This window comes from Pogoniulus pusillus, chromosome 5, assembly GCF_015220805.1.
Source record: "Pogoniulus pusillus isolate bPogPus1 chromosome 5, bPogPus1.pri, whole genome shotgun sequence".
Classification (NCBI taxonomy): domain Eukaryota; kingdom Metazoa; phylum Chordata; class Aves; order Piciformes; family Lybiidae; genus Pogoniulus; species Pogoniulus pusillus.
The window spans coordinates 22,250,780-22,268,895 of NC_087268.1; the positions used below are offsets into that span (position 1 = coordinate 22,250,780).

Consider the following 18,116-nt stretch of genomic DNA (forward strand, 5'->3'; position numbering starts at 1 on the left):
AGATGACTAACTTCAACACTGTCACTGCTTACACACTCAGGTTGGGCAGCTTTTGGACAGGTCTTGGTTCACTACAGCTGTACTGATGTCTTTAGGGGAAACTCAAATTCAAGAATCAGATTTGGTATAGTCATTGGTGTGTGAGAAAACCCTGCACAGTTTGGACAAAGAGAGCAATGCTGATAGGCCAGATTTACCCTCTCTGAAAGGAAAGAGGGTGTGAGGGTAAGGCAGTGAGAAACCTGGGTAGATAGATACATACAGCATTGAAAGCAGAAAGAAACAAAGAAACAGAAAGAAACTCACAAAAAAGAAAGATTACTCCAAATAGACAGAGGAGATCAGGGGGGAAAGAAGAAAAAGAGAGTCTAAAGGGAAAAGGAGAAAATTACTTTAAATAGGAGAGGAAGACCATTATAAGGGTGTAGAATAAGAAGATGAAGTCACACGTTTGATAAGAAGTGTAAAGCAGAGGAAAGACCATGTGTATGGGTGCAAGTATGACCCCTGACCAGACAACTCTGTGGAATACCCAGTTTTGGGTATTCACAGGCCATCCTGGTAGCTCACAGCCTGTATGTACCCTGGCTGTGTGTGGTTACCCAACATTTTCATAGTAACATCCAAATGCAGAAAATAAATAATCCATATTTTCAAAGGATCTTTTCCAGGCAAATGGAAGCAGATGTAAAAACAGAGTCTGGATACTACATCAAAAGAACACCTCAGGAGGAGTGCCACAGCCAGAAAGCATTCAGTTCAAGTCATCACTCTTCAAATGTTTATTGAAAGCAGCCATATTATTGCTGGTACAACACTGTAACATGAAAAGTAAACCAGGAGTCAGGTTCTCCTTTGGGAAGCATACAGGCAGGAAAACCCAGAGCTGGTCATCAACAAGCTCAAGCTTTAAGAGATTTGTACCAGGCCACTAAAGCTATCAAGACATTACACAGACTAACTTTACCTCTCTAACCCACTGCATTAAGCCACAGGCTCACAGAAGGAGTAACTTAATTCCAAAGCAGCTCTCAAATGTGGGTTTAGAAATCCTCACACGTGTAAATTCTGTAGTTCATTGGACTTCTCCTTACCAGAGTTGCTCTAAGCACTTCTCATTATTTAAGCATCAAGGCTCAAGCAGCATAGCAATTCTGTGGGATGCCTTTGACACCCAGGCCTGTTATCTGTTAAAAAAGAAGACAAAAAGGAAGAAGCAGATAAATCTCCAACAAAGACATTCAGATGAGGTAAAACAAATATCAGAGAGTCCTGCCCCTAAGTAGGCCCTCCACTTCAAGAGGAGCCCAGAAAGAGTAACTACTTGGAGTTCTTTAGCAATGTTGAAGTTAAGATTATCAAGCTCCATTCAATAATTTTGCTAATATACACATTGTCTGTGACCCTTACACGTGGTCCTCATCTCCATATTAACAAACAAGTTGTTATGGAGACAAGCACCTTCCAATGTGCTTTACCTGTGCTAGGCAAATGTTTGGAAAATACAACAAAACTTCTGAATATTTGGAAAATACAAATCCCCTTCTAGAACTGGAGAATTAAGAAACAACCCCCAGAAAGACAAGGCTCGTTTAATTCTCCCAAGGGCTCCCAAACTCTGCTTCCTGAGAAACCTGTCAGTTCTCAGCCATGAGAATTATGCTCAAAGCACTGCTTTGAACTAGGAGGTCCTAGATCCCTGTCTAGATCTCCATCTCTCCAGGAACATGTCTTCATCCTAGTGCCCAGCTGTTAATACAGGTTGTTTGGCTGGTTGGTTGGTTTTTAATTTCCTCTTTCCTCTCCTGCTATGGTCAACTTTCAAGGAATGATGGCAACTGCTGATTAAGAACTACATTGTATTCTCCTGATGTACTTTTTGCTAATGCACTGAAAAATGAAGAGAGACACAAGAAGTGCTGTTTTCAAGAACCCTGGGCAAAAATGTGAATTGTTAGTTCCCCAAAAATGTAGCAACCACTCTTAACAGACTAACCACATCCCAGAGGTTTTAGGATTGGTATGCAAAATCTTCCTCTGGTAACTTTTGGCATTTGATGTTTAAAGGAGAAGATCTTGGTGCAAATATTTAGATTTCCTGGCATAGTTAAAAGCTGTCAATTAAGGGAGTGAAATTTCCAAAATAGATGAAAATACAGTAAGAGATAGGAGCAAGGTGTAATTTCTTTCAGTATATTACAGAATACATTGCACAATGCAGTGGCTGCCTTCAGATACCCACATCACCTAACCAATGTATCAACACTAGTACCAGCAATTTCTACACATCTTCTTTCCAAATACATGAACAGCTATACAAGGCAACAGTTCTCAGCCAGTGGACAAGCACACATCTGGACCAGCCTATCAGGCAAGCAAGATGACCAAGGGCAGCTAGGAGCACTTCACCCTCAGAGTGTGAGGCTTGATAGGTCTGATGAATAGAAGTAAAGAAAATCTGCTCACTTTGAAAATCTCTCCTGCATGAGGTTCCTTGGCTAAGGTGCTCTCATCCAGTCCATCATAGGCAGAAGTCACATACATTTCTGAGTAGTCTTTTCCACCAAAGCAGCAAGAAGTGATCCTTGGAGTAGGCATCCTCACAGTTTGGATTCTTTTTCCTGGTGAAAATGTGAAATTGTTTCCTAACAGCTTAATGTGTTTGAGGAGGCATGTAAATGTGAATGTACTGTTAGTGCACATTGCACAGATCTGGCATTTATTCAGAAGCCATCTCCCGTACAGACAGCTGGCAAGGAAATCAAATTCTTCCACATGTCACATCTTTACTTTTCAGCCTCTCCCCTGTGAGGCTTCATTTCTTTTTCTTGAAGAGATGCAATACAGTATGTGAAACCAGGAGGTGCAGAGACACTTTGCCTGGAGTGGCTGCCATTCCTTAACACCGCTGGCCCATTAAAGTTTTCACATCTAGGATTTTTTTCTTATTTACTTGTAGGTTTATAATACTTCTCACAACATATGTGCAAGGTTTGGGTTTGTTTGGGTTTTGTTTAGTTTTTTTTTGGGGGGGTGTTAAGTGGTGTTATTAAGAAATGAGTGTGCTGCATCTGCAGACTGCAGCAGGAGGGTTACTCAAACTCTGGAAAGCATCATGAAGAGCTGTACTCTCCTTGTGATCACAGCCTGGACCAACAATGCTCATGGCAACCCATAGTGCAGAAACAGGCAGTAAACAACTTTCTGTTTTACCATCAAACCATTTCTCCTGGCTGCCTTTCTTCTCATGTTTATGATGTGTAGGTAACACAATATGCACATGCTGGTAAAGGTCTCACCTGTTTCTGGGTCTATACGAATGATTCTCCCACCATCAATACAGGCCACCCAGAGCTTCCCTTCTGCATCTATGCACATCCCATCTGGCATTTTCTCCTCCTTTTCCAGGTGATACAGAAGTTTGGGGCATGCTGCAGGAAGTTAGGAAGTCAGCGTTACTTAGGCTGGTACCAGATCCATATCAGATCCCAGCTTAACATCTTACATGCTCTTGGAAACAGGAAAGTTCATTTTCCAAGATGTTCTGCAAAATGTAAATCACATATGCATTTTGCAGATGGATTAAAAGCCTAGTTTAGCCTGGCAGGAGCGAGCCCTCAGTAGAGCCACTGCAGATTAGGACTGTACTGAGTTAGGGCTCCTATTATTTTACCAAGGGAAGATAAGACCTCTGCCCCAAGCAAAAAAACTTCACAGGCTTCTGTTGCTCATGGCAGCCTTGATGTCTTTTTGTGAGTAACACATCACATAAATAGTGACTGGGGTTTAAATATTGGTAATATGCAATCTCTGCCAGCTAAAGATCAAGAAGTCCACTTTTCAATGGCCAGCCAAGTTTCCAGGTTTGATTAAGCCTGGACACCAACTGCTGAGTCTCTAGGCTGCAGAGCAGATGGGTTGGTGGCACATGCACCGTCCAGAGAGCAGTGCTCACAGGCAGTTGTACCCTTACAGACGCTACACCACCCAAAACCAGAGAGTCACCAGCATAAAGCCGAGGCTAGGATGCTCAAACTCATATTTTTTTAATCTGAGGTGGAGGGGGGAAGTTGCATTAGAATCATAGAATCAACCAGGTTGGAAGAGACCTCCAAGATCATCCAGTCCAACCTAGCACCCAGCCCTATCCAATCAACTAGACCATGGCACTAAGTGCCTCAGCCAGGCTTTTCTTGAAGACCCCCAGGGACGGTGCCTCCACCACCTCCCTGGGCAGCCCATTCCAATGGGAAATCACTCTCTCTGTGAAGAACTTCTTCCTAATATCCAGCCTATACCTACCTTGGCACAACTTGAGACTGTGTCCCCTTGTTCTATTGCTGGTTACCTGGGAGAAGAGGCCACCCCCCACCTGGCTACAATGTCCCTTCAGGTAGTTGTAGACAGCAATAAGGTCACTCCTGAGCCTCCTCTTCTCCAGGCTAAACAGGCCCAGCTCCCTCAACCTCTCCTCATAGGATTTGTGCTCCAGGCCCCTCACCAGCTTCGTTGCCCTTCTCTGGACATGTTCCAGCATCTCAACATCCTTCTTGAATTGAGGGGCCCAGAACTGGACACAGTACTCAAAATATAAAGCTCTATAAATCTTATATCTTAAAATCTGTGGAAATAGATTTTCTCAAAAAAAACAATGAAATCTGAGTGAACTTAACTTTTTTGTATGGGTTTCCCCCATCTGTAATTATGCAAAATACACACTCATTAGAGTATGAGGGCAGTTCAGCCATTGATATTCCCATGGTATATATAACAGGTTGATACAGCACAGAAGTGTTTCACAGGATTTTGGAATGAGGTTATATCCATCTTGCTTCCAATTGAATTTCTCCTTTTTTTGCTGATATAAAAAAGTCTGTCCAGAAAATGAATGTAAGTGAAACTGGACAAACGTGACTTTTAATTTTGGAACTGGGAAACCTCAGTCACATTTCTGCACTCTACGTGCTTGCACGTCCTGTATTTGTGCTCATGGAGCAAACACGCTTAGAGCACTCCAGTAGACGGCGCTCAAGAATAAACAGCATCCTATAAGCTAATTCTGACTGCAGTAGAAATAGCTTCTTCCCTGCAGCTCCTTGAATGGGTCTGAGCCACCTATTCAGATGAAAGAAAGCTGAAGGACTGACAAAACTTCGTTCAACAAATACACCTGGTGTGTAACTAAATTTGAGGGCTAAATTTGAGGGAAATCACAGTCAGCTCGCTCAGAAGCTGTAATCAGAAGAGATGAGATCCATCAAATAAATCACTGCATCTTACATGCCCAGGTCTTGCTGCAGAAAGCAATAGTGCAACATGTCAGCAAATTTAGAAAAGCATATGTACCAATCCTTCCAGTGTGCTCATCATAGCTGAAGGCATGCACAGCATATGCCAGGCTATCAATGTGAAAAAAGGTCCTGTGGTCCAGGGACCAGTCCAGACCATTGGAGATGTCCACCTGGTCTAACTGCTTTATTACTGAATGATCAGGGAAAAGAGTATAGAGAGAGCCTTGCCGCCTTGCTCGGATCCCTGGTGCCGTCTCCTCAGCCATCGTACCTGAAACGGAAATAGGAGTGTTGGTTACAAAGTAGAAGCTCAGTCCTCGTACTTGATCAAAACCCTCCTCTAAGTGTTTTTAAGACATCTTAGGGTGAAAGGGACTAACCAGGTCCCATCAGATTGATGAGGAGGAAAAGCAGTAGGCCAGGAGCAGTTGCCTTATGCGGAGGTGATCCTGGCCAAAAATAAAACTGATAAATTTCTGTGTTACTATGAGATTTTAGCTGGAGACAACAAAGATTCAAAGGAGCTCCACAACACACGAGCTCCACACACACCAGGAGCTCCACAACACACCAGGATTTTGATCACACCAGGAGCCAAGATGCAGGCAAGCACCATGCACTCTCTCTGTTGTTGCTATTCGTAGGCTATTTTCATCATTTAAACGGGCTGTGACCTGTGCTGTAAGCAACAGTTATCTCAGAATCAAGTGAAGAATACCAGAGAAGTGAGAATTCTTTTTAACCAATTCATGCCTCGGTGTTGCATTCATTATTTAGTTTCTGATTCTCTTTTCTCCAGAAAGGAGAAAGCTCTGCAGCAATGAGGAGGGAAACACTCAAGAGCTGCTTTTATGCCTTCTTTGAACTGTGACAGAATGTCTCTGTTGGCCCTCCCTTTTAGGAGACTCCATGAATTCTACAGTATCACAGTATCATCAGGGTTGGAAGAGACCTCACAGATCATCAAGTCCAAAACCCTTTACCGCAGAGCTCGAGGCTAGACCATGGCACCAAGTGCCACGTCCAATCTTGCCTTGAACAGCCCCAGGGACGGCGACTCCACCACCTCCCCGGGCAGCCCATTCCAGTGTCCAATGACTCTCTCAGTGAAGAACTTTCTCCTCACCTCGAGCCTAAATTTCCCCTGGCACAGCCTGAGGCTGTGCCCTCTCATTCTGGTGCTGGCCACCTAAGAGAAGAGAGCAACCTCCTCCTGGCCACAACCACCCCTCAGGTAGTTGTAGACAGCAATAAGGTCACCCCTGAGCCTCCTCTTCTCCAGGCTAAACAACCCCAGCTCCCTCAGCCTCTCCTCGTAGGGCTTGTGCTCAAGGCCTCTCACCAGCCTCATTGCCCTTCTCTGGACACGCCCAAGCATCTCAATGTCCTTCCTAAACTGGGGGGCCCAGAACTGAACACAGTACTCAAGGTGTGGTCTAACCAGTGCAGAGTACAGGGGCAGAATGACCTCCCTGCTCCTGATGACCACACCATTCCTGATGCAGGCCAGGATGCCACTGGCTCTCTTGGCCACCTGGGCACACTGCTGGCTCATGTTCAGGCGGGTATCAATCAGCACCCCCAGATCCCTCTCTGTCTGGCTGCTCTCCAGCTACTCCGACCCCAGCCTGTATCTCTCCATGGGGTTGTTGTGGCCAAAGTGCAGCACCCTGCACTTGGAGCTATTGAATGCCATCCCATTGGACTCTGCCCATCTGTCCAGGCGGTCAAGGTCCCGCTGCAGAGCCCTTCTGCCCTCCAACCCAGCCACATCTGCCCCCAGCTTAGTGTCATCTGCAAACTTGCTGATGACTGACTCCATGCCCTCATCCAGATCATCTATGAAGATGTTAAAGAGGATGGGGCCCAGCACTGATCCCTGAGGGACACCACTAGTGACTGGCCACCAGCTGGATGTGGCACCATTCACCACCACTTGGCCAGAATCCCTGTTGAAAGCATTGATTAACCATCCACAGCTATGAATTAGTGTGCAAAACAGGCTTTACTCTCTTCTTGTTGCCCTTAAATCTAGTGACATGTCAGCCCTTGAGCATCACCAGGAGTCAGATGGATTTCCTGATTTTTAGCACATTTTAAATAAGAACAAAAGGCTGGCAAAACAAATACAGAGACATTTTCACTCCCATCAGCTACTCTGTGTTTCCAGCATGGATTGCTGTGCTTATCTCAGCATTTTTATGGGGGATTTTGGTGATATTGCAACTGGTGGCAAAAGTCCCTCTTGTGTGCAGGAGGTTGAAGATCTCTCTCCACATCCCTGTTTCCCATGGGCTAACTGAGGGAAGCTCTATGTGAAGGGTGCAAGCCGCAACTCATCTTCTGCTCTAGAAACTTTATCCTCCTCTACATATGCAGAAACCTCACTTGCATAAGCATTCCCCTTTCTTTTAAGTTCCTGTGGAGGTGGGTGTTTGGTGCTGTTTAGTCTGAGGAATAGGAGGCTGAAGGGAGACCTCATTGCTGTCTATAACAACCTGAAAGGATGTTGTGGAGAAGCTGATGCTGGTCTCTTCGCAGAGGTAATTAGTGATAGAACAAGAGGGAATGGCCTCAAGCTGCACCTGGGTAGGTTTAGACTGGACATTAGGAATTTTTTTTCACAGAATGGTCAGGCATTGAAATGGGCTGCCCAGGTAGGTGGTTGAGTCACCAGCCCTGGGTGTGTTTAAAAGTTGTTTGGATGTGGTTCTTGGGGATAGAGTTTAGGGTGAACCTTGTAGAGTAAGGATAATTGTTGGACTTGGTGATCCTGAGAGTCTTTTCTAACTAGAACGTTTCTGGGATTCTGTGTGTTTAAAAAACATCATCCATCAAATAGACAGGGAGCCTTCCTGCCAGATAGTTCTTGTCAACAGCTTCTGTCCTCCTTTAGATCACAGGATGTGAGGTCCCTTGGCCTCCTCCAGCCAGTAATAACTGAGCAATGTTAAAAAGCTGGGTCATGTTCATGACAGTGTTTTTTTGCAGGGCACTCAGCAGAAGAATTGAGAATATGGAATAAAACACACTATTTAAAGTACACTGTAATTAGTTCCTCTTTCCTCTGAGGGAAACTTCTGACACAAACTTACCTGCAAAATACCTCCCCTTTGGATCCACTTTGCCATCATTGAACCTGTTGTTGGGTTTATCCTGCTCAAGCTCAACGATGGTGGTGACTTCCTGGGTGTCCCAGTTCAGAAAAGCAAACCTAGTGCCCAGGGTGATGACATAACCCCCACACTGCCGCAGTGCCACTGAGCTGACGCGGGCATCTGTGGGCAAGAGGGAGTGGGAGATGGTGGGTGGCTCTGGGGTCATCAGGCAGCCCTACCCTTCCCCACATTGCTCAAGACATCTAGTCTTGACTGGGAGATTTCTGATCCAGGGAAGGCTGAGCTAATGCTAAGATACTTCTTCACTGGATCTCTAACACATCTCTTTAGCTCTATATTTCCTGGATCTTTCCACCTTCTGGGCAGGCACAGCCATCAGAACTCCACCATTTCCTTTGCAAGTCCCATATAAAATATGCCTTCCCATTTGGTCTTAACAAGGGCCCTTCATACCCAAGCACAATTCTCTCTGCTTGACTGGCTCAGGCCACACTATGCTCTGCAACACATGATGGAAGGACAGGACATCTGGCCCCACGGAAAATAAAGCAGACCACCAAGATGTGGGACTCCTGCTGGGAGAGATGTAGAGAGGCAGACAGAGAACACTCCCAGAATAAAGGTGTCAGTACAGACTCTTACCCACAGACACACTGTGCACCTCATTGGTGAGCGGGCTCCAGCGACAAACTTTCTGTGAATTAATGTCCACGTAGATGAGTGCATTCTCCCTTTCTTCCCAGACTGGACACTCTCCCATCCTATTCTTCTCTTTCACAACAGATTCAATTTTAATGGAGGAAGACATGGTCTGGGGAGAAGAGAGTTGATAATAGCTTTAATGAAAGCTGTTCATTGTGTATGTTTTTCATGCTTTAAACCAGTTTGTAAAACTGGCTGAGTCCTCTAAATCACACATGACAGACCAGCTTAGGAGGTTCCTTTGACATTTACACAGCCTCATGGCTGAAACTGTGTTTGAGTTTTCAAGGCTTCTTCTTATCCTAGAAAATGAGTGTGCTAGTTTGAAGCAGGGTAGAATGTTTTGGTGAGAAAAACTAGATCATAGGCTGTGAAAGGAAAACAATGGTGATGTCTACTCCCCTCAGAGTCTTGCTGAAGAAGAAAGGGAAAACATTAGATAACACTCTCGCCATTTTGTCTCACTCTGCTTTGGGCTTCTGACTGAGCTGCATCTCCCTAACCTCACCTTCCACTCACCTTTGCTTCTTAACCTCTTGGCTGAACCTCTATTCTTCCTTAGGACTGGGGTAAGGTTGAGAGGGGCAGTGGGAAGGTGCAGGGGTGGTTGAGAGCCCCTCCTGGGGACTCAGGTTTCTGGGAGGGGAGTTGTGTTTCTGTATTACCTTTTACCTTGTATATTTCTGTCTATAACTGTATATACTGTAAATATCTGCTTGTACATTGTGCTAGCTGTAAATAAATAGCTTCATTTATATTCCCAGAGCTGGCTGAGACTAGTCTGGGTGATTTCTAAAGTGGGGGGGGGGGGGGGGAACATCCAAACCATCACGATGTGACAGTTGTTGCTGAGGCACCTGCCTCTCCAAGCAATGGAATGCTGGGGGTACAGCCCTGAGCTGGGACCAAGCTGTTGGCTGAGGATTGGTGATCTCAAGATTGCCCTAGACCATGAGGAGGGACCAGCGGGCAGCAGCGCCAATGGGTTAGAAGCCTTCTTGTGGAAGAACGAGGCTCTGCCTTACTGATACAAATGCACTGACTTGCTCCATACGCTCATACCACCAACTGCAGTCTGCCACCAAAGCCACTCTAGACCAAGCTGCCTGTTTCAACATTGAGTCAGCATGAAATGCAAATGCTGGGGAAGTTCTTTGACATTTTGCTGCTTTGTTTTCCCTCCAAGCATTTAATCTTCGTTGGCCTCCTCAGCAACACAGCCATGGATTTGGATCACCCTGTGCCAGACCATTGGCTGTAATTACCCCAGCTACTGCTTCAGGAGGAAAACTGCCTGTGCCGGTTTGAGGCTAATTGTTGTTCAGGAGAGGATTTCGTATTTCTGCACTACTTTTAAACTTGTATATTATTGTATATAGCTGTAAATATCTGTATATATATGCTATAACATTGTGCCATGCCATGAATTCCTTGCTTCATTCCTTAACTTTCAGCCAGCTGAGTTAGTCTGGAGTATTTGGGGGGAGAGGGGGGGGGGGGGGCAGGAAATTCCCAAACTGCCACTCTGCCTGTGAAGCTCTATTCTGAGCACATGCTTCTGCCAGAGGGTGTTCATACCCTGGCTGCCCCTTCCCCCATCCCTGATGCAGCAGGGTGCCCACAGGGACACCAGGCACTCTGCCACCACCCTGACACAGAGTGCCTAGTCCCCTCATGTTTGTGTTCTGTCTGCTGACACTCTGCAAAACAGAGAGCTCAGCTCCTGGGTCTGTCCTGCCTCTGCTGCAGTGTGGGATGTGATTGACAGCCTTCACCATTCAGCCCTTAGAAAAGAGAGGGGCCCACTCGCTGCCTCCATCATCACAAACAGAGCTGCCACCATCACTGCTCCATACACCCAAGCACATTTTTTTCCAGCCAGTTCCTGCCATAACACAAATCCTATGGATTACTGTGCACATGGACATTGTATCCTAGTAGGTGAGCTGGTGATAAAGTGTATAGGTAATTAATTATCATTAATGCACTTTAAAATATGTAGGAGGAGCCAGTAATCACTCTGAGTAGAAGCACCAGGACTGAGGACCCAGAATATTCCAGACTTCCTGGTCTCTGGCACGCTTGGCAAGGAGTAACACAGCCATGGCAATGTCCAAGCAACTCATTAATCAAAAATATCCCTCACCTTCCAAGAAAAATGGCCATGAGAAGCCAGGCAGTGAGCTGCTCCATGTAGGCAAACACCATCAGTCCAAAATGTAAATGAGGACACACAGCATGATGCCAGTAAAACCTCCTAAAACCTGTTAAACCACGTTTGAGCTGGAGGAGTGAGTTTCTCTTGGGTTAAGGTTCTATGTCATGTGGCTGCCACATGTGAGACCTGAGGCTTGGAGACACAACATTGACTTCATTGTATCATGATCTGGAAAACACCGAGCTACTCTCACCTCCATGGAGTTTGAACAGCAGCCTGGCATCCACACGGCTCCCACAAAGGCAGAAAGTCTGCATGTGCAGCAGCCGCCATTGCATATTTGTCTTGAGAGTTCTTCCACTGGCCCAAGTGAGCCTTATTAAAACTTTCTCTTGCCACCATCTCCCACTTCTCAGTGTCAGAGAATGGTGGAAGTTGGAAGGGACCTCTGGAGAGCATCTAGTTCAAGCTCCTTGCTAAAGCAGGCTTGCCCAGATCAGGTTGCACAGGAACATGTCCAGGCAAGTTTTGAAAGTCTTCACAGGAGATTCCATAACCTCTCTGGGGAGCCTGTTCCAGTGCCCACAGTAGGCAAGTTTTTCTTTATGTTTAGATGGAAACTTCTGTGTTCTAGTTTGTGCCCATTGCCCCTTGTCCTATCACCAGGCAGCGTTGAAGAGTCTGACCCCATCCTCTTGACATCCTTTAGATACTTACAAGCATTGATAAGATTTTCTCTCAGACTTCTCCTTTGTATTCTCTCTTGAACTGGGGATCCCAGAACTGGACACAGTACTCCAGATGCAGCCTCACTGGGGCATGGTAGAAGAGGAGGACAACCTCCCTCAACCTGCTGGTCACACTATTGTTCATGCACCCCAGGATACCATTGATCTTCTTAGCCACAAGAGCACATTGCTGGTTCATGGTGATCCTGTTGTCCATCAGAACTCCTAAATCCTCCTTCTCAGAGTTGCTTTCCAGCAGGTCAACTCCTAACCTGTACTAGTGCATGAGATTATCACTGTGCAGGTGCAGGATTCTAATCTTGCCCATTCTTTCTACCCAACTCTCCAGCCTGTCCAGGTGACACTGGATGGCAGCACAACCTTCTGGTGTGTCAGCCATGCCTCCCAATTTTGTATCATCAGCAACCTTGTTGAGAGTACACTCTATCCCATCATCCAGGTCATTGACAAAGGTACTGAAAAAGATCGGACAGAGTACTGATTCCTGGGGCACATCACTAGCTACAAGCCTCCAACTAGACTCTGTACCACTGACCACAACCCTCTGAGCTCTGTCCCTCAGCCAGTTCTCAGTCTACCTCACTGTCCACTCATCTAACCCACACTTCCTAAGCTTACCTATGAGTATGTTGTGGGAAGCAGTTTCCTTTGCTGCCCTTTCTCCAGCTTCTGCAGCAAAACCCCAAACAGGAGCCTGGCAGATAAGCCATGGTGCAATACTGATTCACACACGCTTCATGAAGAGTACACAACCATACCATTAACAGCTGTTTTACAAGGCACAGGCAGGGGTGAAACCAACCTGCCTGATCAGCTGTCTGCTTATACATCTCATGTCCCCTGCCATGATGCTGTGGAGACCTGTGCTAGTCCACACAGCATGAGCACATATCTGCCCTCCCTGGCTGCATATCCAGCCTCTACATGTCCCTCTAGCTGTGGCCCATTTGGTCTTTCAATTGATCAGATTAATAGTTTTATTCAAATTTCTCCTCTGCAACTAGAAGGGAAGATTTGTACTTTGAACAATCTTTACAAGCAGCTGAAAATGGAGACTTTTAACAGGAAAGATTGTCTGACCTTAAGAGTCAGCACTGTTCTCTTGAAAGAGTCCCCACAAGATGGCAGGGATGCAGCCCTCGGTCATCCCACTCCACCCCTCACCCCCTTTCCCCCTGTGGTCAACCTCCTGCCACAGCCTCCCGTGTTGCTATGTAGCAGCAATTTCACAGAATACAGTGTCTCAGATGGAAACATGAGGAAATGAGCCCCAAAAGCCTGGTTCAAAACATCCCAGCTTCACTATTTCTCAGTCATCTTGCCATGTAGCACCTTCTTGTCTGGTACCTTCATCCTGCTTGGCACAGCACTGACCCATCAAGCAATTTCAAATAGAACACACCAGATGCTCCCCAAACAAAATGCCTGTGGATAAAAGTATCACATTCACTCTGCCTTTATCCTCTGCAACCTCTTGGTGGTGTTCCAGTCTCCTGGACTTGTGTCTAAACCTTGTTACAGCAACTAAGGGGGCTGACAAGTGTCACTGAAATGTTTGCCAAGTTAAACTGTTTAAAATTACCACAATTTAGAGACCACAAGAAAAATTTCCTGCTAGGAATGAAAAACTAATGTGAAAATATTCCCTCTGGTCTAAAAAAGAAAATTTCTTCCTGGTAACCACTTGAAAACAGCATTTCTAATCCTCAGTCCACATCCATTTTCAAATGATCTGGCAAAACTTGGTCATTTTGGCACTTCTAAAAATATAGGTAAAGTACAAACAAATAACTGCCCTTAAAAGGTTTCTTTTCTGTTTCCACTGTCTCTCTCCCCCGTGCAAGCACACATCTTTCACTTTCAGACTGAAGCCAACAGACAGTGAAAGCTTTTAGTATGGGTACAGAGAAACAACTGTTTCTGCAGTCTGAGGAGTTTTAAGAAATCCTCAGTCCATCAGGTGGATATTTGCCCCTAGCTGGATGACAGCCATCTGCAATGCCACAGTTCATCACATCAACACACCCCCTAAGGAAAATAATACAAGACCTGGCTTGGCGTCTGCTTTTCCAGTGCTGGCCCGATGAAACTTGCTGCTGGTTTTGGTGATGATTAAAAATGTGTAGTAGTTGATGTTATCTGCACCAAGCAGGTAACCTTTCACATTTTGTATTCAGTCAGCAGTCATAGGAATGATGAGGTACAGACCAAAGCTTTTCTGAATGGTTTGGTTCCTGATGCCAGCAGCAGAACATGTGATGGGAGAAAATCCCTGCTCAGTATTTTTCTCCTGTCATGAGAGCAAGGGAGGGAAACTGAAGTATTGCACCATTTAGTCACCCCAAAGGCTAGCCCAGCCTTTCCTAATTTAGGGACAAATGCATGTCGTGGGTGATAAAAGGAGAAGGTTAATAAAAGATGTGAGAGAGGGGTTTGTAGTACAAGTAACCAAACGATGAGGAAAAAACATTCTTGTGTTAAGACATATTAACATCATCAAGAGTTGGCTGCTATTCCCAGCGGTGCCACAAACCTCCTAGTGTGTGAAGTCACTGGCTTCTCTACTCAGGAGTCCTCACCTCAAACATGCAAAGCCTGATTCCTGCCTCAGCAGAAAGTTGCAAGCTACTGGCTGCAGCAAGACCTAAGAAGGGCTTTTGGCTAGAGAGCCTTGCCATGGATGCTGCAGGACAGCAACATCTGGCTTGGTTTTTAAGGCACTGAGGTTTAAACTTTAGCATATGTCATATTTTGTTATCTGTGGGAGGCAAAGTTGGAATTTGTTGACTGCTTTCCCTCACTCAGCCTCCCCCAGAAGAGATAGGTAGCGGTGGCTCTCCCTCCAGCAGCTGGTCTAGCAAGGTGAGGAAAAGGGCAGTCTTGCCACAGGTCCAAAGTCCAAGCTGACCAGAAAGCCAGAGCCACCACAGTGTCATTGTGACAAGACACCTCTCCCAGTCCTACCTGCTACAACAGGAGGCAGAAGCAGAAGGCAGGTTGCTGAAGGTGGTTACTGCCTCTATCACACTCAGCAAGGGAAGAAGCCATCTCAAACCAGCATGTAAGAACAATTCATTTACTTTTGAGTGCAAGACCTTAATGAACTTTCTTTTTTTTTTTTTTTTTTTTTTTTTATGTTCAAATAAGTCACAGGCTGAACATTTTTCCCAGATAAGCAAATAGTCAGGATAGACCTAGCATTATCCTATCACAATCAATCCAAATTTGGAGATTAAAAAAAACCCACAGCCCTAACATGGAAACAAATGCAAACACTTCTACCAGGAGAGCCAGCAATATTTGCAAATCAAACTCTTGGCAACTGCATCACAAGCGAAGACCTTGTAGGCATCTTGAGGACCCTTCTCAGCCTTCCTTGGCCTCTCAGCATCATCTCATCACAAACTGTCTGTTTGCTCTCACAACATTTTTAACATTACTCTCAACCTGCCTTAACCCTGATGATAAATTTGAAGAGAGGCTCATGTAGAATGACATGCATTTTTTCACAGCATTTTCAGTTAGAAGACCTATTCAAAAGGAACATTCTGGCTCATGATCATTTTAACTGCTTTGCTTTTAAAAGAAAAGCAACTGGTTCACAGCTTGGGGAAGGAATATGGTGCCAGATGATTGGTGACACAGGTCAGGATGGCAGATATGAAAGTAGTACCAGGTCATGTCTATCATTTGCTCAGGTGGCTGAAAATGCTCTGGGGATGCTCTCACCACAATCTGCACCATCTCTTATTTCTACTCCACCAACTTCCACCAGCACGAGTATTGCACCTCCCACCCTCAGCACACTTTTTCAACATCCACCATCTCTGCCTTTCCAGAGGCCACTCACTTAGGAAGAGACACATCTCAAAGGCTTTGTAGATGCTGTTAAAGAGTGATGCAGCCCTGTAGAAGCAGCTGCTAGCCAGTCAGCTGTTTTATTTAGTTTCACAACACAAAAAGCCTGTCCCCCGCCACACACTTTGCTTATTTCTAATACTGATGAGCTGCAAAGCAAAAATTTACAGTAAAGTTATCCAAAGGCAGCCACGCACCCCTGTACCTCTGGCTGATGCCCAACCACAGTGTTTCCTTCTGGAACGGCTTCCTCTCTCCTTTTCCAGTGCTTTGGTCTCCTCTGATGCAACTCCTAACACTTCTTTTTATAGCCTCTATCTTTTATCGACATACTGTAATTGGGAGAGAGAGTGCATCAAGGCATGAGGCGCATCTCATATGCATGTGGCATTTAAGTAATTGTCTTCTATTACCTACAGGCATGTGCTCAGACAATAGCTCTGATTGTTACTGTAGCTTTGCAAATAGTAGCTCTCTTGCTTCCCTCTCGTTTTTCTCAGCTCTCCAAATAACACTTGTGTCACTCATTCCCCTTCAGGGTCCGCCCTAGATTTTATTGCCCCAGAAGCTTAGCTTTGCATATAACTTGATTGTTCCAATCTCTTAAAGTCATTCTTCACGTAGACATAGTCATCTTCTGAAGCTATCTCTCTCTTGGAGATGACAACAGGCATGGTTAGAGTTAATGAAGACAGTTATTAAAAGCTGCAGACAGACACAGGTGTAACTACTCACCCCAGCAATATCTCACAGCACCGATCAGAACTGAAGCCAAGATTTATCTTCTTGTGACTTCACCCTTTTTAGGAAGGTCCTGTTCCCTTCCTGGTAGTCAATATGGAAAGAACTGGAGCTCCCTGGGCAGTCAGTGCTGCCTGCTTTTATTTCAGCAGAACTAGTTTGCCACCGAAGGATTAGTTTAGTTTTCTTCAGCTTGGATGTGAATAAATACACTTCTCTACTGTGAAAACCCAAGGTGTTAGTAACAAACACTGTTATGACAGCAACCAAAACAGTTGGACAGGATGGAACTGAACTGATAAGCTGGCAAAACCACAGGTTGTTGTAATCCAAGTTGGAGCTTACGGCACAAAACCGCAAGTTCTGCACTCCAGAGTGTTGTAATGCAAGCTGGAGCATACTGCACAACTGCACCCAGAGGTCATGGAAAGGGCTGATGGCCTTCGAGGGGTCTTCAACAGTGTCTCCCCATAGCTGACCAGTGCAGGTGCAGTTTAGTGCCAGACAGCATGCAAAAAACCCTGCCGGATGGTGTTTGAGCAAGTTGAATGTGTCATACCTGTGGCAACCAGCTGAGGAAGTGCAACCACCTATGAAATCAGAAAGGTTATAAAACCACAAAAGCCACTGATAGAAGTTGAGAGTCCCCCTACCGAGAGAAGACAAGAGAACAATCCACAGTACCTGTAAGATGTTGCTGAATCCGCAGTGGTGACTGTTGCTGCTTTTGCTCTTCCTTGCTTTTTCTCCTTTTCTGTATTTCTAACTCTTCCCTTTGCACAAGTAAGTGAAGTTAAATTCCAGTGTCTTTCTCATCCAGTTGCTTGAGTCCTTGGTTTCACTCAGAGGATCACTAAAAGAACCCTCTCACCCGCTACAACCAGTGCACTAAGACACCTGTGACTATAGATTTTGGTCACGAGGATTAAGGAATCCTTCAGGGTGCAGCAGCTGCTCCTCCTGATACAGCCTTTCGTGTCACTAGGTTCTTGCTCAACCCTAACTGAAATCAGTGTGAGTCTTTGATCAAAGAGGTGAGTGCCATTAATAAGCAAGGGATTAAACCAAAGTCAGGAAGCCTTCCAAATTGAGGGAACTGGTAAGCACTCCACTCCAGTTTGCCAGATCCAGCACTCCATCATGGGACTCAACTCAAAATACACCTGCAGTGCCTGTTTGGGCTCCTCAGGGCTGAGGTGCAGGAAGAAGTTACTGCGTCTGCACTGGAGGCATGCTCCCGGGACATTTCAGTAATGTTAAAGATACAACTCTCTTGGCAGAGTTGGCTCTTCCTGCTCATGTGATGCCAGTGAAACCAGCATAGCAAAGCCCAGCAGGTGATCTTACAGAACAGGGAGGTGGCAGTTATTTGTGAAATGTCTGCAGAAGCTTATGTTACCTGCTCCAGCTCCCACGCTCACCAGCACAAAGACATGCATGCATGCCTCAATACATATACCCAGGGCCACCTACACATGACATGGAGGATAAGGGACTC

At 45.5% G+C, this 18,116-nt stretch overlaps 1 protein-coding gene across 1 annotated transcript; it reads right to left on the reverse strand.

The window, feature by feature from the left end:
- Positions 1 to 1,130: 1,130 nt before the first annotated feature.
- LOC135175679 (regucalcin-like) lies at positions 1,131 to 16,099 on the reverse strand. Its single transcript, XM_064144016.1, has 7 exons — positions 16,075 to 16,099; positions 9,053 to 9,221; positions 8,387 to 8,569; positions 5,347 to 5,562; positions 3,300 to 3,431; positions 2,467 to 2,621; positions 1,131 to 1,187 (listed from the first exon to the last, which is right to left on the reverse strand). The coding sequence occupies exons 2-7, from the start codon at positions 9,216 to 9,218 to the stop codon at positions 1,137 to 1,139; spliced, it is 903 nt and encodes a 300-aa protein (XP_064000086.1). The 5' UTR covers positions 9,219 to 9,221; positions 16,075 to 16,099; the 3' UTR covers positions 1,131 to 1,136.
- Between the last annotated feature and the right edge of the window lie 2,017 nt (positions 16,100 to 18,116).

Bases quoted from the DNA above. Each gene is read 5' to 3' on its own strand.
- LOC135175679 (XM_064144016.1), bottom strand. From the start codon at position 9,218: ATGTCTTCCTCCATTAAAATTGAATCTGTTGTGAAAGAGAAGAATAGG. The intron at 8,570-9,052 runs GTAAGAGTCTGT...TCTTGCCCACAG, and splicing joins GGTGCACAGTGTGTCTGTGG to ATGCCCGCGTCAGCTCAGTG. The intron at 5,563-8,386 runs GTAAGTTTGTGT...TTTCCGTTTCAG, and splicing joins AAAGGGGAGGTATTTTGCAG to GTACGATGGCTGAGGAGACG.